Source organism: Fusarium mangiferae (assembly GCF_900044065.1).
Source record: "Fusarium mangiferae strain MRC7560 genome assembly, contig: FMAN_scaffold010, whole genome shotgun sequence".
NCBI lineage: Eukaryota > Fungi > Ascomycota > Sordariomycetes > Hypocreales > Nectriaceae > Fusarium > Fusarium mangiferae.
Window position 1 is genome coordinate 275,655 of NW_024573930.1, and position 23,006 is coordinate 298,660.

Genomic DNA, 23,006 nt, shown 5'->3' on the forward strand with positions numbered 1-23,006 from the left:
TTCCCAGCCACGACAGGGATCGCCTCAGCACACCTAAGTAGCATTCTTTGAGCGTGTTGGTCGTCGACATTCCCCTAGTCTTATTAATACCGTGCAAGCCCGGTGAACTGAACGCTTCTGACTTGAGCAAGGAAATGTACCCGATGTTCAACATCCCCCTCTGTACGTGCGATATGACTAGTGACGATCCAATTACTATCATGCATCATTTATTTACATGCCAGCACACATCTCATCTAGCATTGCCATTCTCAATTCCCGTTTAAACGTCTGAACCCTTGTACCAAGACCACTGTAAAGCGCAACCAGCACCGATGTTTGGTGAAACTCAACCAACACTTCTGAAACAGATGCATAAAGTTGGACATTACGTACGTAACGCAGCACAGCCGCATCATGCCCCCCCTGTGCATGATGAAGCAAAGGGACCGAGTAGGATACTTCATTGGGCTAGCCGGCTAAATACATGGCCTGTCTACGCAAGGATGTGTAAGGTCGAACGAACAGCAAGACCAGTCTCATGAATAAGAGTAGCGAAGCATTTATACCCCTCATCGGGTTCGTTGCCTGGCTACCTTTCATACTGCTCAAATGAAAGGTTGGACATGAGCGCTTACATATCCGAAGATCAAGCATCAGCCATGTCTTCAAATGTCACACAAATGACACCTACGGCAACCTCTGCACAAGATCGCGCCGCACTTACTACACCGTACATTCCACCAAGTAGTTGCACGCCCAATTGGAAGCCGACGAGCCTGCTATGGACTCAGGATGGCACCTTTACGTATCCTGTTCTGATATCAGCACCTCCAACTTCATGCTACCCCTCTGGCTGGCAGAGTGGCGAGGCTAATTCTCAGTTCACCTTTAGTCCAGCTGTTTGTCCTTCTGGTTGGGATTATTGGGAAATGTCCCGTTCTGGAGGCTCTCCAGCAGTCTCGACAGCATACTGTTGCGAAAGGTTCCACCCCCCTGAGCATCCTACACCCCTAGAGCAAAGAGACTAATAGAACCATTTAATGGATTCACTTTCGATCCTTTTGATCGAGGTGGTTACGTTGCCAAAGACTTCTTTACTAGTGGGTGTGGACGATGGGTCCAGACGACGACAAGCATGCCCCAAGGCCACAGCACGGCGACTACAACACTGTCGGGCTACCAAGATGCTAGCGCGCTGGATGGCACTTTCATGGTTCACCAAGCCTGGGCAATATCCTGGGGCTCGTCTGAGAGGTCTGATCTCACACCAAGGCCTCTCACGTTGACTGATGGTGAGAGGATATCGCATTGGAAGCCAGGCGAGACACTTCCTGACGACAGCCGCCCGACTGAAAGGTTTGACCAGAGCCAGGGGTATATCAGCACCTCGGCTGTGTGGTTTCTCATGATTGGACTCCCCATCATCGTGTTTCTGATGATTGTCGGTTGCTGCTGGGTGTGTATCAGGCGGAAGATTAGGAATAGGAGAGTCAGGCGTGCAATGAGAGACTCATCCTTGTCTCGAACTGGTCAAGGACGCTCATCTCCCACACTAGTCTTGAAACAGAGCGAGACAGTAATGTATATAAGGGACAGGGAGCGGAAGAATGCTTAGGGCGATTGACAAGTCATGTAGTTGCGTGAAGCTTGCAGGAGAAATAAATAATATTGTATACAAATAAGCCTATGGACTAGGTGTAAAAGAACCCACTGATTCTATACGATGTTATCATGGAAGATTCTTAGTTTTGACCTCACCGGTAGTCGAGGGCTTGCCCACTTGTGTCGTACCCTCAGCTACTGGCCACATTCTGCGACCATCAAACTTGTCATTCGCAATCCACTCCTTCTTCTCTCCCATATGCGTCACATTCACCACCGGCGGTATCAGTGACTCAGACCCCTTTGGTAGAGCTTTGAGCCGCATAGTCGACGTATCGTATGCATACAGGCTCAAGAGAAGACAGCCACCATTCTCGGGAGGATCAAGAACATACGCCCCTCCATAGCTGCTTTGCCGATCCTCCTCGTCGTTTGGGCACGAAAAAGCAGCAGTCCAGCCATCCAAACACAGACCATGGTTCCAGTCATCTTCGGCGAAGGAGAAAGCCTCCTTGTCTCCGCAGCCGCTCTGATCAGGCGCCCACTTGGCTGACACAATAACCGTATAGCCATCTTCTTCTAGGGCCATGTTCTGGCCGAATGTGTTGTCAGGGTCGAGAGTGTAGCTGGAGTCGCAGAATGATCCTATAACCTGCCGCGCTTCGTTGAGGGTAAACTCCACATAGTCTGAATTACCTTCGAAGCAGTAGGCTTCTGCTTCGGTGATGGCCGTGTTGGTTGGGAATGATGTCGTCTCCGATGGCTCGGTGGATGTTGACATTGACTCCCCGACTGTTGTCGTAGCTTTCGGATACCACGTGGTGACAAAGGAAACGCCTTTTATAGTGACGGAAATAGTATTGCCGACATGAGATGGCACAATAATAGCTGAAGTCCCCAGCATCTTGGTCTTGGTGGCTGACTTGACATCAGGAATCGGGTATGCAGTTCTATCAACGGTGGCATATCCATCGTTAACAGGATACGGCGTTGAACTGACGACCACGCTTGCTGAAAAGGTTGTTTTGTAAGTCGAGCCCCAGTTTCCGACGCCGTTGTAATCATCACCAAGGTCATCACTATAGTCGAGAGTGGTGAGGGGACAAGAGGCAGCGGTAGTTGTTGCTGTCGCTGTGAGGAAACAACCGGTAATGATTTCAGTAGAAGTTGTTGTGCATGAGGAAGATTCGCAGGATACCCAGTAGTCGGTTACTTGAGAGGTTGTGCAGTCGCAGCCGAGATATGTGTTGCAGACAGTGGCGCATGGTTTTGTCGTGCAGACTTGATGACACTCGGTGTTCGTCTCTGTAGCGCAGTCCTCATCATCGTCATCATCATCGTCGTCGTCGTCGTCGTCGTCATCATCATTATCATCGTCATTGTTCTTCTCACATCCAGGTCCAACACAGTTTCCCCCTGGCCCGGGACATCCTCCACCAATGCACCCGATCGAGCCACCACCACTTCCTCCTCCACCTCCACCTGGGGCACAACCGAACAAACATGGCTTACCGCAGCCAGACTTGCAGATGGGTCCAGGTGGTCCAGCGGTGATGATGACACCCGGAGCGATGCCTGGTGGAGGCCCAATGTTCACATCATCAGTCGGAAGGGGTCCGGGCTTGTAGGTGTAGGTAATGCCGTGGGTTGGTTCGGTCAATGTGACTGGGGATGGAATAACACTGCCGCGTACAGGCACAGATTTGGACGTTGAGTCTGTCAGTATCACGTTGGAAACACCAATCTCGGAAGTTACAAGAGGCGGCAGTGTGATCTTGACAGTGATGGTTGTCGTGCCGTACTTGGTAACGCCGCTGGTAGTCTCCGGCCAGGTCTCTTTGAAGGTCTCAGTGATGACAGGGAAACTGATCGTCGTCTTGGATGAGAGTGGCCATGGCGGGAGGATGAGGGTACAAGGTGGTTGACAACCTGCTGTAGGGTTCTTGGAGTCCCAGATCTTGGGATCAATGTAGACAATGTCTTTGTCACCACCGTTGCCTCCGTCACTGCCTCCATCACCGTCACCGTCGCCGCTACCACCTCCGCCGTTGCCTCCATCGTCGTCGCCCTCATCATTACCTCCGTCACCGCTGCCATCGCCATCACCTCCTCCTCCACCACCTCCACCAGTACCAGGCTCGACAGGAATAGGTTGACCAGGATTATCCGGCAGCTTCGGCGCCCAGTCGTGATCATTGAGATACGCATTAACCGCGCCCCCATCAAAGACAACAAGATAGTCAGACTTCCTATCCCCATTGATGTCCGCGTAATGGACGGGACCCTGGGGACTGACGCCTGCTGCAATAGTCCCCATGTCATTCCACTTGCGCCCTTCACCAATCGGAATCTTGCCATTGTTGCGATACCCTCGAGCAGCGCCGCCATCATACTGAACGATGTAGTCTGCCTTGCCATCTCCTGTGAGATCCGCAAACCGGACCTTGCTGCCGGGCTCGCCAACGCCAGTGGCTACAACGATCCCCTCTTTCCAGATGCGGCCGCCGTTCCTGGGTGGTATGTTCTTGTTGTTCTGCCAGTACTTGACTGCTCCGCCTTCGTAGAGGATGAGGAAGTCTGCGTACCCGTCGCCATCAAGGTCTGCAAACCGGACCTTGCTCCCTGGTTCACCGACGCCTGGAGAAATAGTAATACCATCTTGCCAGATGCGTCTATCCCCAGGATCAGGCAGGTTTCCGTTATTGAGATACGCTTTGACAGCTCCTCCGCCGTATATGATCAAGTAGTCAGCGCGCTTATCGCCGTTGACATCGATGAACTCGATGCGTGAGTCGGAGAGATCCTCATCAAAACCCGGCGCGATCTCGCCGATTGCCTCCCACTTGTTGTCGCCCTTGTTAATCCAAGCCCGAGCTCGTCCTCTAGAGTCGACAGAGATTAGGTCATCCCTTCCTTCGCCTGTCAAGTCGGCGAAGCGGATGCTCTGGCCTTTGGTTCCGGTGATACCAAGGTTCTTCCACATACGGATGCTTCCATCGTCGGCAATAGCAAGGAAGTCAGTCAAGCCGTCACCGTCCATGTCTGCAAAACGGATCATTTCGCCTGTCACACCCTCTATGCCAGGGGCAATTGTGCCCAAGTCATCCCAGTTACGGCCGCCTTCTTTCAGAGTGTTGCGGAACGCTTTGACAGCGCCGCCTTGATATATGACAAGATAATCTGCTCCGATTTAGTATATCAGTGCACCTATCAGAATACTTAACACTCACCAGCCTTTCCATCGCCATCAATGTCTCGGATGCTGGTAGAGCCTTGAGGTATACCAGCTGGTCCCGGGGCGATAGTGGTTTCAGTCTCCCAGTTCTTCTTGCTGCTGTCCTTGCCATTGTTGTGCGTGTTGCGCGCCCACTTGACAGCGCCGCCCTCGTACACGACAACATAGTCGGCATATCCGTCACCATCAATGTCCTCAAACCGAACTTTGTCTCGAGACGCAAGACCGGTTGCCCATCTGGAATCGAGGGACTCAAACTTCTTTCCGTTGTCCACATTCTTCCAGACCTTGGCAGCGCCATCTTCATATAGAGCAATGAGATCTGCCTTTCCATCGTTATCCACATCGGCGAGACGGATCGTGTCGCCCGTGATGGACTTCCAGTCTGGGTTGATATAACCGATGCTCTTCCAGTCATTGGGCTTGCCTCCATTGATCCAGGCTCGCATCTTACCATCCTTGTCAGCAAGGACGTAATCAGCGATACCATCGCCGTTCAGATCAGCCAAAATGACCTTTTCGCGTGAGGAATTCTCAGCAGAACCTCTGATGGTTCCGACTGACTCCCATGTCCGGAAGCCTTCGAAGACAGTTCCATGTTTCTTCCAGATCTTACCCACGATTTCTTCTTGAGCGCCTCCTGTTCCCCCACCGACACCAAGACCAACGCCAGGAAGACCAACAGCGTCTATCTTGGTGGGTGTTTTCAACCATCCTCGTTTGTCAGCCTCGAGGATTGCCTTCAACCAAGCGTCGGCCATCTTCTCATAGCCACTATCGTTTGGGTGCTTCTCGTCTGAGAGATCACCTGCATTGATGTCTATTGGGACTTCGAGGATATGCTTTCCAACCTTTTGTCTCTCCTCAATGATGGAAATGACTTGGGGGTTGAAACGATCAGTGTTCTTTTGCATTCTGGGGTTGTTTGCCCATATGACAGGAGCAACAAGAACTGTGGTATCTGGAGCATTCTGAAACAGCCCATCAATAATGGACGCCAGCATGTCCGGAGAGCCCTCAAGGTCGACCTCTAGGTCCATGTTGTTTGTACCGGCATGTACAAGAACAAGGTTGGGGCGTGCTGCGATGGACAGCTTCCAGTAGGTATTGATCTGCGCAAGGACCTTTCCACTGTGGCCTTCGTGGTCATTGTCTGCCATGCCAGTGGGAGGGTGCTTTAAGCTACCGACCATGTCTACTGAAGTACCGCGACCTATGAGTTTCTCACGGAGGCGGTTTCTGTAGCCCTTTTGGTCTTTTGAGCCGTTGCCTTTGGTGATTGAGTCTCCGAGAGGCAATATGCGAAGACTTGGAAGTGCTGACGCAAGCGGTGATATGAGTGCTACGAGCACCATCAACACTGTGATGGCGCCCTGAAGCGTGAATGGCGGCATGAGGAGTGGTGCTATTGGCGATTCAAGAGATAGAGATAGAGATAGATTGCAGTATTTTGATGTAAATAGAATGACAATACCATTGATAACAAAAATAAGTGACTTTGTCCTTTCTTCTTATAAGTTGAACCTCATAACGGGAAGATACACATCTATCTATCAGTCTTTCCACCAAAGGTACCACGACCCCCAACTATCATTGACTTCGCCTCGGAGACATCTTTCCGCACCATTAGTGCTGTTGATGAACAGTTGTTGGTTCCAGGATATTTGGCAACCGACTAGAAAGGCGCAGGAGAAACGAGGCGGATGTTTCTTCTTTGGATTCTAAAATTGTCGATCGTGAGTCATGTTCAGCTCTTGATTGGATCCTTTTGTTATCGTGAGCAAGTGTGCCCTTGGTGGTCAAGTCGGCTGCGTCTTGTGTTGGTTGAGAATGGCATCCACCACACGACTTAGAGCTTGATGTTGGTTCTGAAATACCTCAGAATATCCATGCAAGAGGATCCTACGGCGAAATTAGATCATTCAAGGATAGGACGGAGCTGCGCCTGTCCGAAATGCCCACAAGACTTGAGCGCGTTGGGAGCTTTGATGATGAAGATCAGTTTCATTGAACCAACACAGAGTAGCATTCAACTCTAATGAGTCGAAATTAGGGCCATGGCACGACAAAGATTGCATCAATAACTGTGGTTTCAGCATGATTTGACTGCTCTGGTATGCTTTTGCTGAGAACGGCCTTCAATACTCATGCTTTCACTTTAGTGACTCGCTACTCAAACTACGGTCAAATAGTGACCTTATCCGCCTTGAAGAAGAGCGCTTGTGGTAGCAAATGATACCATTGATGCTGACCCTTCCGCGCGGTAGACCGCGGTAAATAACGCAGGCATTGGGGGCCAAGACATGGGCCAGGGCAGAGAACAAAAATAAGAAGTGGCTGCAGTCGGATCATGCAGGAACCAATTCCCATTGCAAGAGTCATGCCGTGCTTCTCTGGTTGGAGGGCAGGCAAAGAGTCTGCCTTGTTACGACAAGATGATATGATGCTGTTGGCTCTATTCCCAAGGCGACGTACTCCCGATGCTGTTGGTTTAAGCTTACAGGATAAAGAATCCTCGAGTGTAACCTCACGGACCCGAAACAAACTGCCGACGTTGTATATGAAACGCCTGGGTCCGTGGTGCGGCCCGGCTCCGTCGTTGCAACCACCAATCACAGCACCACTCGAAGCGCTGCTGAAGATCTCAGGATCACAACCAACAACACGCCCACGCTATCTTTGATTCTTCCTTGGAGTGGCAGAAAAGGCCTCATGACCTGATTTTGGCAAGATACAGCCAACAATACAAGGCGCAATGGTATCAATGGAACAACACAGCCAACCGCCCCCATCTGTTACGGTAGTTACACCGAACTCGGCCCTGGCACCAAGAGTGCTTCTGAACTCAAGGCAGTCTTGCAAAGTGTTTTGGTCTCTCAGTTTAATATTTAGTGTTGATCTTCGTGCTAGACTATAACTATGTATTCATTTCCAGTCCAGACAAATATCAGAATTATCCTATGTCATCTCTATTATTACAATTTCACTGAATTCTCATGAAACTATCCACGATGCATGCCAAACGCAGTACTCCATGGAGACTAACCTTGAGTTCAATCTCCCTCCTTATCTTCTCACTCTTTCTCCTCCGTTTCTCGTTTGTCCCAGCTTTCCGATTATCCTCTTCCGATCCTGGTGCAGTTGCCCTCGATGATGACTTTCACTACTCTCCTACCCTTTCTCACGTCTCCAAACGGGAAGACGACCCACCCACGGATCCGTATGAGATAGCTCTCAAAAAGGGTGAAGCACTCTACTGTGATATGAAGGCGACTCAGGCAGCACTTGAGGCTAAGAATGGAAAGTCTGCAGAGTCGCCTTCATATCTCCAAAAACACGGCTTAGAGGATTATGAAGGCTGGGATAAACTTGCAAACCCAAAACCAACATTTGGAGATCGTCTGAATGAGGCATTGAAGGGTATCGGAGCCCCCATCAGCTTGTACCACTACAACTGGGTGAATACTGGAGGGGGTGACTGGTACTCTGATCCCGCTGGCTTTCTCGATGGTTCTCTAGACCTAGACGAAGCTGAAGTAAAAGCAGTCGCTGTAGGTCAAGTCCGCAACTTCACGCAGAAGAAAGTTGTCAATCTCAAGGGACAACGTTTACTGACGCGAAAAAGGCCACTGGAGCAAACTTTGCGAGCTCTTTTTCTCTGAACCCAGGGGTCATCATTGCTGATCATAACGTCGGGGTTAATTATGCCGCGAAACAGGCATCTCCAATAGACAAGGAGACAACAGCTCTCACCCATATACAACAGGTAAGAATTTGGCCTTTATGCTTTGCGGTTGTTAACCTCGGTTACCAGTGGAGCGATGCTGTTTGGATGCAGTGGGTAAGAGACGCAAAACTCGATATAGTCGGACGGTATACTAACCTGGACGACAGGACAGAGTCTGCTCTGAATCGGGAGATGTCCAAGATCTGAAATACATCATCCGCGCCCAGGTTGTGAACCACGCCACTCTCAAGATCGTATTCCAGGCCATTCTCAACAAATATGACAGAGACCACAAGAAGAAGTCCTTAGGCCCTTGGAAGAAAAGAATAGTCATGACTCATCAAAAGGACCCCAAGGAACTTTACGCCATCCTGGGTAGCCCCAATGGATCAGGAGCAGCCTTCATGCTAATTAACCACAAAAATAGACTTGGAGGGGCAAGGGCCATTAACAAAGTCGAGATATTTGTTCCTGAGGGAAACTTTGAGGTTAAGGGTACTGAGGTTGGCCGTGAACAAGAGGAATGGCATGTTATGCTTTTGTTTCATATCGTTGACGCCTCTCGAGCTTGATGGGCATATCTTTATGAGGAATTTTAAGCCAAGAGAGAGAATCTTTGGGGTATTCTGTCGTCTTCTCAAGTATCTAGCTCATCATTTAGAATAGAATCTTGGGACAAGTCAATTTACTCAAATGATAGCATATCCTGTTCCCGATTGAAGCACAGAATGCACAACAAGTCAAAGTAGATAAAGCCATTTTTGTGTCCCGAACCGGAACCGACCTTTTAAAAATGACAAATACTAGTAGTATTGAACAAGTACTTGGGCCACCACAATCAGGTGTTGAATCGTTTTATCTATGTACACAGCTTAACATTGAATACACAGCCTTTCTTGCTCTACTCACGAGGCTTGGTGCCCTCCAGCCTCGCGTTTCTTCCTTGCCCGAAGATTAGATTTGACACTTGCAACCTCTTTAGGGGGCAGAATACTCTCCCAAGCGAAGAAATAAAAGGCATCGTGGGGCAGGCGACTTTGGCCTTCGAGTATTGAGGAGTGCAGACCCAAATTATACATCCTCCACGCATCCCAGATTGCGAGACCGAATGGGCGGAATGAGTCGAACTTGATACCTTCCAGGGGAGATGCGCTGATAGGGTGAGGGGGAGGGTTGGTCAAGCGTTCAAAGATTGATATTCCAGGGGCGTCTCCATCCAGTGCCACTGGGGTCCGACCCCAAAGCCGATCTTCGGTAAACTTGCTCCGCTTGATAGGGCTGCCACCCTCCCGGTATCCCGCGATTTCCATGTATCGTTCACGCCGAACGGGCAAAGCTGTAGTCCATATCTTTCGATGAGGAGGACGTGGTAGTCGGTAGAACAGATCTTGCTTCGCCTTCCCAAGGGTTGCCAGATATCCCATGACAGACCTGACTTCTTCGGGTGACAGAGGATATGGGCTTCCAAGGTTATGGCGATCGTCGCCGGGCCTCATATCTTTCAGTCCCTCAATTTCCTGAGCCGGCCACTCTAGACTGTCTACCTGGCGATGCATTTCACCCACGAGCTGTATATACCATAGAGCACGCACAACTCGCATCTCTTCTACCCACGTAGGCTGGCCTACATCAACCACACTAACAGGTTCTCCAGTGAAGACTTGATCCCAGGCTTCGATGTATTCACCATTTGGTCCTCGTCTATGATGACGATCGTACCGGTCTTCAGGATTGGTAAGGTGCAGAGGTCTGAAGCTAGGATCCCTCAAACGGTCAAGGAACGAGATCAAGCATGCTTGCGAAAGGGCAGATATCTGGTGAGTGGTTGCGACAACCGATCGAAGAACTTCGACAGAGGGCATCGCAGTTGACAGGCATCCAGGGCTCAGCTTTTCATCGGGAGATGGTCTTGGAGGGGCTTCCATGTTGCTACCCTTCCACTTGCGTCCGACTTTGCGTAAGAACCGGCCCTGGAACTCAGGCAGATTCTCAAAAGGAACTGCTCGGGTGCGTACGAGGATGACAGCGCGTATGAGCTCTGCAATCTCGGGCGGTATTATTGCATCGGGGCCTGAGAGGATGCATTCGACGATTGTGATGGCATGGTCGCTGAAAAGACGCCAGACGTGAGGGGACGCCGTCATCAGATCCCAGAGAATGTCGAGCCCTGGAAGGCGTGTTGCGATGGGAATTAAGATCTCTGGAGGCAATATCTCCAGAGATGCTGCTTGTTGAGAACTTGAAGTTGACATGTTGTAGTATGATTGTCAAAGTGGCTCAAGGGACATGGAAGAAATAGTTGAATGGGTGACGCATAGCCTAGCAGGCAGGTGAGCGCTTAAAACAAACAGTGGCCAACGCTTCTATCCCTGTAAGTTGTTGGCTGCACTCACTCAATAGGCCGGGTTGCACTCGGGCTGGGGGCTTGAGGTGGCCGATCATGGCCTATTCCTGCGGCCGTCCACACTTATTCACAGCGGTGCATGGTATGGGTCTCCACTACCTTACAGTGGAGGTGTTGGTTTAGTCAAAAGGAATAGTGGCCAATCTTCCGATCCAGCGTCTAAAGGTCTCGCTCGGGACAATCCAACAGATGAAAAACTTAATTACTTAAGAAATCAATTGACAAGTATATGTAAGTAGGCAGGAAGTATATCCCTGAATAAAAGCCTCATAGAGGTACGAAGAAGCGACAAGCACCCAATCCATCATCCTACCAAGATTCATCAAGTCCAATAGATCATACCACTCTTGAATGACCACCCCCAAAGCCACCAGGCTATTTCTTTCCCTAGTAATAGATAGGGTTCTTAGGATCAGTGAGATCAAAGATGACAGCACTGTGTGGTCGCGCACCACCACGAGTCTTGGTAAAGATCTTCTCAAAGTCAATGGTGCGGTTGAAGCTAAGCGATCCATCATCGTTGATGTCAATCCAGTGACCCTTGTAATCACCAGGAGTATTGACAATAGAAATCTGTAAGAGTCAGCACAAATTCATCAAAGAGCACGGAAACAAGAACTTACATCTCCAGCCTGAACAAAGTAGCCGGTAACGAGGAGGTTCTTCTTATCAGGAGAGATCTTGACATAGTGAGGTCCAATGATGGGCTGCTCCTCATCAGGATCATCAAGACGCTTGACGTTGTCGAGGTCAGAGATGTCGAGAGCGGCTATGTGGTTGCCGAGCGTGATGGTGAAGTAGGCGAACTTTCCGTCGTCGGTGATGTCGGAGTAGATGGCGAGAGAGTCCTTGGCCTTGTCGCCGAGGTCGTAGAGGAGTTCGGCGACTCCCTGGTTGCCCTTGGAGTCTTTGCGGAAGGGGTAGATGATCCAGACTTGTCCGGGGCCAACAGCTCTGTAGAAGTGAGTCAGTATTTGTTGAAGAGTGTTGAGCGTTTAGAGACTTACGTAGCTAGAGCGGCACTCTCCTTGTTACCGGGAATGAACTTGACATCCTGGATACCTTGACCCTGCGCCTGTTAGCTGTATTCCCGTCTTGACTCGGGCAACTCACGTTAGGAATAGTGATAGTAGAGATAATCTTGCGAGACTTGAGATCCCAAAGTCGAAGTGTATCAGCCTTCTTAATACCAAGAGTCGGCTTCAGAATCGTAATCGGAACAACAAAGTCAGAAGTAAGAATAATGTTCTTGTCAAAGTCCACACTCAATCCATGAGGAGAGAACTGCTCTCCAAGAATGTTAAGAGTACCCTCAACATCCTCAGGCCACTCATGGATGATGTTACCATTGGCATCAGTCTCGATCAGGCGGCCGGGAGATGTACCGACAGCACTACCCATGTAAGTGATGAAGAAACCACCGTCGGGCTTGGCGCGGATCTCATCGACGATGGAGCCGAGAATACCGCGGTTGCTGTGGTCGAACTTGGGATGGTATGGGTCCGAAGTGTCGAAGTAGAAAGCAGTGTCTTGGGTCTTGAGAAGAGAGAGAAGACCGCCTCCAACGAGGGTCTTTCCATCAAGGGAGCTGCCTAGATGGTGAGGTGAGTTACCACTGGTGTTGACATCAGTGATGTCGATGATTTCACCAAAGGTGTCCTAGTCTGTTAGTACATTTCCCATTGTAAACTCAGCAAACTTACATCATCGAGACTAGCAGTGACCAAGAAATCAGCATGCTTGTTGTCACCAGCACCAGTCCAGAAGTATCCAATCTTCTTGGGCTTGATGTTGGAGACCTTGAAAGGGGGGCTATCCAACGGAGGAGTAGGGAGCTGGAGAATAGGCAGGGGAGGAGCGTTGTCAGCAAGAGGCTCGGTCACTCCTGGGATCTTGGGGATCAGAGGAGGGAGACTGAGACCCCTTTTGGCGATGTTGGCGGGTGATGCCGAGACTTGAGAGGCCAGGGCACCGAGAAGGGCCGTGATGGAGATGAGAGAGGGCATTGTGGAGGAAGCTCAGTGATGCTGATGGGATGTGAGCAAGTTGATGGTGTGAGCTGATGATGAGAAAGTTTGAGGGAGTTTCCAAGGTGTTATATACCCATCTTGGTCCTGCCTTGTAACAACTTCCTCGAGTCATCAGGTTCTTCCCAAGTCCAACATCCACCAACATTCACGACTTCACTCTCAAAAATTGTATCATCAAGCCTCACAAAGACACAATTGAACCTCATGATGAGTTTTCTTCTGCCACGGCTATCACAATTTCCTTCTCAGGACATTTTCCTCCTCAGCCTTGACTGCTCTGGTCTAGTTTGGTTGATGTGCTGGCAAGGAGGACATACAAACGTAGAACGGAACTGAACTACCCGGTGACTACAAGACTGATCTACAAAAGTCTAGCCAGAAAGCATCCATCCATGCTCTCGGACTTCTTGGACTGAATTACCGACCTCCCGATCGTCCGTGGGATGGCAGTGGTGGGTTGTCGGTGATGTCCCTGATGGTTGTCAATCTGGCATAGCTGAGTCGCTCACTTACCCGGTTGGGAGCATTGCATTCTCTTAGGGTTACTTTGAGCTGAGACCTGCATGGCTAAGGTTCTTGATCACGCCTATTTGGATTATTGGCATGGTCTACTATTGTTGGATGTTTGTTGCTTCGGTCGAGAGCAGCTACTCCCAACACAGGGGTCACTGATGGGATCAGGCAGCGACGCATCACCAGAACAACTCCAAACACTACTCAATTCTCTTTCTTCAGGTTACAGGCGATGTTGAGATGAAGTTGCAAATGCTTTGCACGTATTTCCACCCATTGAGTTCAAGCTTACCCGAGATAAGGTTCCTACACAGTCCCATCCCACATATCCGGGATATTTGGATCAACAGCTCTAACGAATGACATCAGTATCGCGTGGTATTAACCATCCCCACTGAGACAGCCTTGCACTTACAATACCATACCGCGGAATTATCCATAAGGCAATCAACATCAGCCTTGACCCATTAGCTCGGGCGCGCCCAGCTACCCCTGACACGAATCCCCGGCAGTTGGAAATACCGGTGGGGGCAACAGACTAAACATCTCCTTTGGGAAATGACTTATACAAATTGTTTCCCACTAGGCTACATCTGTGGGAGATCTTCAGAGTGCTTTGACTGGCTGGGAAGACGTCTTGTTAGTCTGGATTGCGAGTATGATCCTTGTAAGGCTGCGAGCATCCACGCCGAGGGGCCGTGGCGAGCCATTCCGAGCTGCGAAACCCATAAACCACAGGGGAAAACCCCGATATTACTAAACTACTTGGCCTTTTTGTGTATAGTCAATAAGTGTATCAATACCAGAGACATCAAGTCACAAGAATGCTTCGATCGCGATAATCAGGAACAGGCTGAAACCCGGCAAATACACTATCAATTACCATAAATGTATGCTTATAGCGTGGGGCCCTGGTTCGTCCAAACCCACGTTGAGCCGCACTAAAACAAGACGGATCGATCACGTTAAATCCACTAATTATGTCGTCAACCCCAGATCTGCATTAATCCTGGCCCGCTATCGCGCTTATATCCGTCTTGGCAGGCGGATTGTCGATCATCGCAGCGCTTGGCTGTGATGGGTGCGTGCGGTAGATTGTTACACTGAACAAAGATCAAGGCATCGTTCAAACAGCAACTTGAGTTTTGAACGAGAAAAGATTTACAGAATTAATTCGCTTCAAATATTCACGAGATTCAATGCTTTATCCAGATGAGATCTCAGAATTCATAATTGCAGTTATACCAGAGCAATTACTTGATGTGTTTTGAGTCATCAAATGGTCGTGTTCAGGGTAAGCAAACGCCATTCACACTCATAATTCGTACAGTAATTTCCTTGGTAGCCTCATGCAGCTATGCCGATCACTGTTTCTTTCAGGCAGTGTGACTTGCCGTAGTGTCATTTGTGTAAGTGTCTAGGGTGTGATTGCCATTCAGCTACGCCTCTCGTAATTTCCCAGTTTGTTGAATGTGTCTGTATGCATGATGTCGTGATGAACCTTGTGGTGTTGAGAGTATAAGACGTCGCTGGTGAGACAGAAGTTCTTATCTTTCCACCTTCTTCATCCATCCTCATCACTCCCCTTCCTCAGCTTATTCGTCTTTGGGTCCTCCTTTATCACCATCATGAAGGGCGCTTCGCTCTTCTCTTCTGCCTTGGCTCTATGCCTTGGCTCCAACATCGTTACTGCAGCTCCAAAAGACACACAGCAACCGGGCTTTGACAAAGGCCAGCCTTATGATGGAAAGGGCAAAGGTGCTGTTCTTCTAGGTAAGCTACAAGTATTCGATGCTCTCTTACTATTATCACGTACTTACACAGTGACCAGGCGGCACAAACAAGGAGCTTGACCTCCAGAACCCAGACAACCTTGGCCAGCAACCCACTGACAACGGCGTTGTTCCCAATCTCAAATGGAGTTTCTCCGACTCCAAGACTCGTCTCTTGAAGGGTGGTTGGGTTCGTGAACAGGTCATCCAAGATCTGCCCTCCAGCCATGACATCTCTGGTGCTCAGCAGCATCTCGTCAAGGGAGCTATTCGAGAACTTCACTGGCATAAAGTCGTAAGTCTAGCACTTCCCTATCGATCACCAAATACTGATTCAGCAGGCTGAATGGGGCATTGTGTACAACGGCTCCGTCCTCATCTCTGCCGTTGATGAATTTGGGCGGTATCAGGAAGAAGTCCTCAACTATGGTGACATCTGGTACTTCCCCAAAGGTGCAGCTCATACCGTCCAAGGTCTCGCCGATGAGAACGAGTATCTCCTAGTCTTTGACGAAGCCGACTTTGACAAAATCGGGTAAGTCGCCTACACCCATCCATCACACAACACCACTAATACAAGCCAGCACCACCTTCATGGTCGACGACTGGATCAACCACACCCCCAAGTCCATCCTCGCCAAGAACTTCGGCGTCAACGCCTCCGTCTTCGAAAACGTCACAGCCCCCAACCCCTACATCCTCCCCGGCACACCCACCAAGCACAACGTCACCGACGGTCCCGCCGGCAAACTCTCAGGAAACAGCTCCTTCGTGTACCGCACATTCCAGCACGACCCTGAAAAGATTGGCGGCACGGGCGGTAACTTCTGGAAGATTGATTCAACCAATTTCCCTGCTTCAAAGACTCTCGCTGCTACCTTTGTCACGCTTAAGCCGGGCGGTTTGAGGGAGTTGCATTGGCACCCTAATGCGGAGGAGTGGCTGTATTTTCACCAGGGTAAGGCGAGGGCGACGGTGTTTATTGGGAATGCGGCGGCGAGGACTTTTGACTTTTCGGCGGGTGATACTGCTGCGTTTCCTGATAACTCTGGGTAAGTTTCTCGTTCGTGCCTGTATGTGAAGATGATACTAATGTTGAGTAGGCACTATATTGAGAATACCTCGGAAGATGAGGATCTCATCTGGATTGAGGTCTACAAGTCTGATCGCGTTGCCGACATCTCTTTGACTCAGTGGCTTGCTTTGACGCCCCCTGATGTTGTCGCTCAGACTCTCAATGTGTCGATTAGCTTTGTTGAGAGTCTGAAGAAGGAGAAGCAGGTTCTTATTGAGTAGTCACACCAAATGACTGTGATGGTACTACGACGGGTTGATCTGATGGTTCCATTCTCATCTTCGTTATTTATCTATATAATTTATGTTCTCTTTTGTGCTACTTTGTTGTGTGAACCTCTTCAATCTGGCTATGATATAGAAGCCATGCTCAACACCAATGCGATGACCATGACTTCCGCCCATTAACAGCCCTCCCACAAGGTCCATTACTATAAGTCCATTCCACACTAACACCACTGTCAGTGTGATACGTCAACCAGTTGATCTGCGCTGAACAAGCATCATCACTAGGCGTCAAGTACAACCAGCACGAGGAGCCACCAGCACTTGACCGACTCATCAAGCAATTCTGTTTCTTCTGGCATTCAACACAGCATGCATAAGCGCTGGTAAGACTAGAGATGTAAATGGGCCTGTTGACTACCCAAGCGTCAAAGTCGGCGATTCTCTTGCCGCCGTTGGCCGTGCTGGCGAGATTGTTGGAGGAGCATGCGGCGTAGAAGGGGCTCGCAGGGACGATGGATTCAACGGTGACTAGACTTATTAGCATCAATACTATGGAGTAAAATAGCGTCCTTACCAGTCTGGGGAATTATCTGAGTCTGAATCCTCTGAGCAAGGTTACCCCCCCAAGTCAGTAACAGTCTCCGTCTCCGTCTCCGTGACCTGAGGTCCATATTCCGTCATCGTGATAGTCATAAAACTCGTCGTCTTCTTCGTAACAGTCTTAGGCTTGAGAGTGATTCTAGCTCCCTCGACCGCAGTAGTTACAGTCTTGGTCGTCGTAGAAGGAATCTTCTTGGTGCAGTCGATGCGCTGGAGATATGCGGTGGTAGCTCTAGGTACGGGACCTCGGGCTTTAAATCTGGCGATGTAGCCTTGGACTTGTTTGATGGGTACGAAGCCAGATGGTGCGAGAATTGTGCTGGTGGTGTACTTTGTCGTGGTTGTTGAAGACACCGATGTCGAGGTTCGTGCGAGCAGCATAACACGATTCGTGGTTTGTATATCTAAACCATCAGCACCACTCAAATCACTCGCTTCTACTTCCATGAACTCACCAGTCTCGGTCTCAGTAGCAGTTTCGACATCTGAATCAACATTTGTTGTTGTTACCTTGATCACAGTCTTTGCCTTGGGTACAACAACAACATTGACTTTCCGAATGACCTTCTTAATAACTATGATCTGATTCTTCACGGCATAGTAGACCGCGGGACTTCATTCGAAGCGACACTCTTCGCGCCATATTTGGTATGGCAGATGACATCGGTTGTTACACTGAGGTATAAGTGCCAAGCCAACAGCAACGTAACCAACAAACCCCGTGAGCGAAGAGACTATTAGATGCACGTTTATGTCCGGTCAAATAGGGACTCAATCCATTCACTTCAACACAGCTGAAGACCCCAGACCCTGGAAACTAAGCTACGTGTAGGATTAGACTAGTGAAATCTAGGCCTGGTGATTTCCTCGACTGTGTATAACCAACGACTGTGAGGTTTTGTATGGGAGAAGTTCCCGAGACTTCCGTGAGAGACCAAGGAAACTTTTCACTCTGAGAGGGGATGCTAACAAGAGCGGGTTAAATTTGACTGAATTTACCTAAAACTTTTATTATGTCAAATGAGAATCATGAATTCAAAAGTGACCGAGATTCGGCTTCCAATAATCATGCTAAACCATTAAATTTGGAGTATGTTGTAGGTTTTCGGACAGATTCACAGAGTCCGGCATTCGGATCGTTGCTGGCGGGTTAAGTCTCAGCCCTACGGACGGAGTTCGTCAGTGCGGACTTTGGTGGAGTCGGGATTCAACAACATTTTTCGGCGACTTTGCACACCAGAAATTAGCCCATTCAGTATGAATTTGTCAGTCATAGTGAACTGTAGAGATGAAGGATTTGTAATAGGGATTGATGCATCGCTGGGGATGGTTTGAGATGTTGATATAAGAAGCACTTCACTACATAACCCAAGGAGAAATGATGATCAAGACCAGCGTTTCCTTCTACTACCGATCCACTGATTTGCTTAATAGCTTCAGAACATTCTTTGATCTCAAAATGCCTCTCCGACAGCCCAAAGTCGAACCTCTGCCTCCTGGTATCGACCTCACCAACAAAACAGCCATCGTCACAGGCGCAACAGCCGGCATCGGCCTAGAACTCTCCCACCAACTCCTCAATCTCAATCTATCAACCCTAATCCTTGCGGTCAGAAATGTCTCCAAGGGCGAAGAAGTCAGGAGCTCGCTTGCTGTCAGCAACCCTAAAGCTGTTGTCCAAGTGATGAAGCTCGACATGACGGACTACGCTAGTGTGAAAGCCTTCGCTGAGACGTTCAAGAGCAAGCACGGAAAACTTCACTTACTTATGTTGAACGCTGGGATAAGTGATATCAATTTTGAACTTGCGCCTACGGGGCATGAGAAGAACTTCCAGGTTAACTACCTGTCTAATGTCCTCTTGACTTTACTTCTTTTGCCTGCTCTTGAACATACCGCTGAGCTTGAGGGGGCACTTACACGCATTACATGGACGGGAAGTCGCATGCATTGGCAAACAAGCCTCGCCAGCAAAGCCCCCCTAAAGAAAGACGAAGGCATATTTGAGCACTTTGACGCACCGGGCGTCATCCCCTCTCTGACTCGCTACGGCGACACAAAGCTCCTTGTTCTTCTCTTCCAACACGAACTTGCGACTCGCTACCCTCCCAAGAAAGTCATTATCAACCACTTCTGCCCCGGGATGGTCGATACATCTTTGACGGATATTCTGCCCATTTGCATCCGCCTTCCAGCACTGATGCTCAAAGCTCTGCGTGCAAGATCGGTTGACAAGGCGGGATGGATCGGGTTACATGCTGCGCTTGTGGTGGGCGAAGAAACGCATGGACAGTTATTGGGGGATAAGGAGGTTACGGAGTTGGGTGATTTTGTACCGTCAGAGGAAGGGTTGAGGATTAGGAAATTGTTGTGGGACGAGACTGTTGAGGAGATGAGAGGGTTGACCCAATTGCCTTCATGGATAGAGTGATATCAGAGGCAAAGATAGCAAAGTCGGCGCACGACTGAGTGAATTCTAGTTAATCGCTACACCTAAAATCGCTTTACCTATTATAAATAACACAACGCTCCGTCTCCCCAGAAGGTCCCTAGGAATAATCCCAAAACTCCCCAAACAAAGTAGGCAACTTCTGTGCCCGCGACGCAGCATAGAACTCTAACCGTTTAGGACCGTCATTGACCTTGAAGTGAATCGAACTTGATCCGGAAAACATCTCCCACGAGGTGATCATTTGTACGTGATTGAGGAGCCAAGCCATGGTCTGCATATGCTTTCGCGTTGGTTCGTCATTCTGCCAATATCGTAGCTTCCTGGTAACGTACCACTGTTTATCTTGTTTGAAAACTCCATCGGAAACAGAGCCAGACACGCATGTGCAGATTCCGTCGAACCATAACAGAGGGGTTACATTAGGCCAGTCAGGGGGGGACCCAACGCCGGTTTGGAGTATTCGTGCAAAGCACACTTTGTTTGACTGGGCAAAGCGGACAAGGTGGCCAGGGGAGGTGACGAGTAAGTTGAGACCTCCAAATGAGTATTCCAGAATTTGATGTTGTCCGATGGTGGTTGGCGACGGCGATGGTGATTCATCCTCTTGACTGCCGCTAGAGGGTTCCTCGTCCTTAGAGAGTGTGATACAAAGCGTATCACTGACCACGGACGCGTCGATTACGAAGCTCGAGGTCTGAGCACCACTGATCCACAAGTATATACGGTTTAAAAGATCGCTTTGGGCGATGATGTCGACATGACCACATGTCCAGTCAGGATTAGCAGCTTTCATGGCCTGTAATACGACCGCAAGCGGGTGACTGGGGTGCTTTTGCAGTAAAGAAACCTCCCTGTACTCTCCTGGAATGCAGGGGGGTTCTTGATAGTGGGATCTCTTGTGGACGGTGATAGGTTTACGGGCCTCGTTGACCTGCAACTGTCAGTCCGGTTTCTTTGGGGGTCAAGTTGGATCTTAGTCGCACTGGTTTTAGTTCAAATTCTTCTTTGTCATCGTCGGTCCAGAAGTAGACTACTTTGGGTAGGTATTTGTGTTTGTTTAGTTCTGAGAGAAGAACCGGCGAGACGTTGATGGGAGAGACGTTGAGTGTATAGAAAGGATTACCGATATTCTGCGGTCCTGCATTGTTGGCCATTTTGATTGGATTGTGACTGGAAGTGACTGATGATGTATGGATCGATGATGAAAGAATGTTGGATGAATGCAGAGACAGAGATGTTAGATGCAGATTTATAAACTACCACTAACCTAAGGTAATGGAGAGGTAGAAAAGGAAGACATCGTACCCCCATCTCCTGTTTTAGTCGTAGGTAGGCACAGCCGACCAGGTATTAGTAGGTAGGAGGTTTACAGATCTAGAAGGAGCCTTGATCTCTGTTTGAGCAACACGCTTCAACCAAAGCCTTCCATTACTGGGAGATGTGTGGGAAGAGATAGGTAGGTCGCTACTGCGATTGGTCTTGTATGAACACCAAGTCGATCATTCTTTCTCCCTCTCTCCAAGTGCTCACCATCTTCACTCCCTTGAGCATCCTTAACAAACATCCGCTTTTGGCATCTCTCCATGAGTCAAGTCAACGTTCGTTGGAATATAAATATGCATGTCAAGTGAAAGATGCGTGGGACGCTGAGAATGGTAAATGTCGAGTGCTGCGAGACGAGGACAGAGGTGCTTGGATCACGACAAGGCTGAAAATAGACAGACTTATCTCGCCGGCAACAACCCGAATGCCGCGTTTCGCAAATGTATCCGAGAATATTGAACTAGCTCTAGAATAATAGTTTGGCGTCGTAACGGAAGCTCAATGTCGATCACTTTATTTCGACGCCAGCCGGAAAGGCCATTTGAATGGAGATATTGAGACATGTCACCTATAAACCTCACGCAAGCCATTGTGTCAATAGCAAATCCTTCAATATTATCCAAAATGGTATCATAAACACCCTCGGCATCAACAGACCCAAACACATAGCTTTGTTCTCTCAAATATTCTCTGCCACTCATCGTTGACTCACTAGCAAAGGTATCGACATTGAAATCATCCCAAACAAAATGCCATCCCATGTATCATCACTAAAATGACTGGCTGCTTTTTTACCCAGATCCCATCCCTCAATGCCTATGCTCCTCCGACGTCTCATTATGCGACGGTAACTCTGCCGCAAAACTCTGCTGTGCAGGCGCCGGCGACGGATATCCCGCCGAGTGCTGCGAATACATACTCGCTCGGTGCGAATCAGCAGCCGATGGGCTAGACTGCGACCATCGTGGGTCATACGAACCCGTAGAATTGCGATAGTTGCTGGGTGGGTGTCCAGGACTAGGCTGTTGTTGCAGGTTTGGTGATTGCTGTGGGTGGTAGTAATCGCCGGGGAGTTCCATGGGAAAGCTCTGGATGTTGGTTTTTGGTGGCACGGGTGGTGCTTGTTGTTGGTACTGGGCGTTGGGGGGAGGCGTTTGGCCTGGATGGTAGCCGTATGGGCTTTGTGGATATTGGGAGTTGGTGGCGTCGGGACGGGCGTAGGGGTATGTTGGTGAGGGTTGGGGTTGAAGATGAGGTTGTTGTTGCTGTTGAGCATATGCGTAGGGCTGAGCGTAAGAAGGACCCGGGCTCATGGGTCCAGGTCCAGGCGGAGCAGCAGCAGCGAACTGACCCTCAGGCATGGTCTGCTGTCTCAAAGCCTGTTGTCTCGCCTGACTCGCCTCCGATCGATCATTAGGGTTATAAGTCTTGAGCTTTCCATCCTCAAACATGGCCTTCAAAAGACCAGCATCAAGCAACTCGGCCTTCTTAACCATGCGGTTAACCATATCAACACTGGCCTTTCTCGACTCCGCCTTGACGAAACCCATCAGGGTAATGTTACACTTGAGCTCGACATCAGTGCGAAGATAAAGCCCCTCCTTCGGCGCACCAAGCTGCTCAAGTCCAAGCTCAGGCTGCTCCGGCGGCTCAATGCCCGGCTGGTTCCCCATAATGCGGTACTTGTTTCGCATGTCGATACCGAGCGGGATATAAATATGGGACTGCATACCCCACGGCATATCGTGGAAGCATCCATTAAACGTGAGCTTTCCAGAGCCTATCTTTCCCAGGCCGGGGATGTACTGGATGCGCTCTGTGATCTCGTACCAGGTGCTGTAGTACTCGTCGGCGGCGGCATGGCGAGGAGCGGGGATGGGCTTGTGCGACAGGACGAGGGGGTTGAGGGTGATGATCTCGCCGTGGGAGTGAAGAAGATCGATGGCGAGCTGTCGCGGGATGAAGCCCGGGATGGGCGTGATGATGGTGAGGGTTTCCTTCTTTTTCAACATCGTGGCTTGATAGATCTCGGGGTCCGTATCGGGGTTTGTTATGTTTCAGCTG

The 23,006-nt window shown here is 49.5% G+C and overlaps 10 protein-coding genes across 10 annotated transcripts; 4 read left to right on the top strand and 6 right to left on the bottom strand.

Moving 5' to 3' along the window:
* Positions 1–641: 641 nt before the first annotated feature.
* FMAN_02176 (uncharacterized protein) lies at positions 642–1,010 on the top strand (the record flags this gene model as incomplete). Its single annotated transcript, XM_041835500.1, has 1 exon — positions 642–1,010. The coding sequence occupies one exon, from the start codon at positions 642–644 to the stop codon at positions 1,008–1,010; it is 369 nt and encodes a 122-aa protein (XP_041685658.1).
* Positions 1,011–1,711: 701 nt separating this feature from the next.
* FMAN_02177 (uncharacterized protein) lies at positions 1,712–6,213 on the bottom strand (the record flags this gene model as incomplete). The annotated part of the gene is made up of 2 exons (XM_041835501.1): positions 1,712–4,764; positions 4,815–6,213. 2 exons carry the CDS (start codon positions 6,211–6,213, stop codon positions 1,712–1,714), a joined length of 4,452 nt encoding a protein of 1,483 aa, XP_041685659.1.
* Positions 6,214–7,830: 1,617 nt separating this feature from the next.
* On the top strand, positions 7,831–9,118 carry FMAN_02178 (uncharacterized protein; the record flags this gene model as incomplete). The annotated part of the gene is made up of 4 exons (XM_041835502.1): positions 7,831–8,370; positions 8,445–8,585; positions 8,634–8,660; positions 8,714–9,118. The coding sequence occupies 4 exons, from the start codon at positions 7,831–7,833 to the stop codon at positions 9,116–9,118; spliced, it is 1,113 nt and encodes a 370-aa protein (XP_041685660.1).
* Positions 9,119–9,451: 333 nt separating this feature from the next.
* FMAN_02179 (uncharacterized protein) lies at positions 9,452–10,798 on the bottom strand (the record flags this gene model as incomplete). Its single annotated transcript, XM_041835503.1, has 1 exon — positions 9,452–10,798. The coding sequence occupies one exon, from the start codon at positions 10,796–10,798 to the stop codon at positions 9,452–9,454; it is 1,347 nt and encodes a 448-aa protein (XP_041685661.1).
* A 539-nt stretch (positions 10,799–11,337) lies between these two features.
* FMAN_02180 (uncharacterized protein) lies at positions 11,338–12,956 on the bottom strand (the record flags this gene model as incomplete). The annotated part of the gene is made up of 5 exons (XM_041835504.1): positions 11,338–11,523; positions 11,574–11,904; positions 11,958–12,019; positions 12,064–12,609; positions 12,654–12,956. 5 exons carry the CDS (start codon positions 12,954–12,956, stop codon positions 11,338–11,340), a joined length of 1,428 nt encoding a protein of 475 aa, XP_041685662.1.
* Positions 12,957–15,121: 2,165 nt separating this feature from the next.
* On the top strand, positions 15,122–16,561 carry FMAN_02181 (putative oxalate decarboxylase; the record flags this gene model as incomplete). Its single annotated transcript, XM_041835505.1, has 5 exons — positions 15,122–15,266; positions 15,325–15,560; positions 15,607–15,800; positions 15,850–16,317; positions 16,369–16,561. The coding sequence occupies 5 exons, from the start codon at positions 15,122–15,124 to the stop codon at positions 16,559–16,561; spliced, it is 1,236 nt and encodes a 411-aa protein (XP_041685663.1).
* Positions 16,562–16,709: 148 nt separating this feature from the next.
* Positions 16,710–17,810, bottom strand: FMAN_02182 (uncharacterized protein; the record flags this gene model as incomplete). Its single annotated transcript, XM_041835506.1, has 4 exons — positions 16,710–17,095; positions 17,142–17,163; positions 17,228–17,718; positions 17,774–17,810. 4 exons carry the CDS (start codon positions 17,808–17,810, stop codon positions 16,710–16,712), a joined length of 936 nt encoding a protein of 311 aa, XP_041685664.1.
* An 816-nt stretch (positions 17,811–18,626) lies between these two features.
* On the top strand, positions 18,627–19,598 carry FMAN_02183 (uncharacterized protein; the record flags this gene model as incomplete). Its single annotated transcript, XM_041835509.1, has 1 exon — positions 18,627–19,598. One exon carries the CDS (start codon positions 18,627–18,629, stop codon positions 19,596–19,598), a length of 972 nt encoding a protein of 323 aa, XP_041685665.1.
* A 118-nt stretch (positions 19,599–19,716) lies between these two features.
* On the bottom strand, positions 19,717–20,773 carry FMAN_02184 (uncharacterized protein; the record flags this gene model as incomplete). Its single annotated transcript, XM_041835510.1, has 2 exons — positions 19,717–20,550; positions 20,603–20,773. The coding sequence occupies 2 exons, from the start codon at positions 20,771–20,773 to the stop codon at positions 19,717–19,719; spliced, it is 1,005 nt and encodes a 334-aa protein (XP_041685666.1).
* Positions 20,774–21,751: 978 nt separating this feature from the next.
* FMAN_02185 (uncharacterized protein) lies at positions 21,752–22,954 on the bottom strand (the record flags this gene model as incomplete). The annotated part of the gene is made up of 1 exon (XM_041835511.1): positions 21,752–22,954. One exon carries the CDS (start codon positions 22,952–22,954, stop codon positions 21,752–21,754), a length of 1,203 nt encoding a protein of 400 aa, XP_041685667.1.
* Positions 22,955–23,006: the final 52 nt, after the last annotated feature.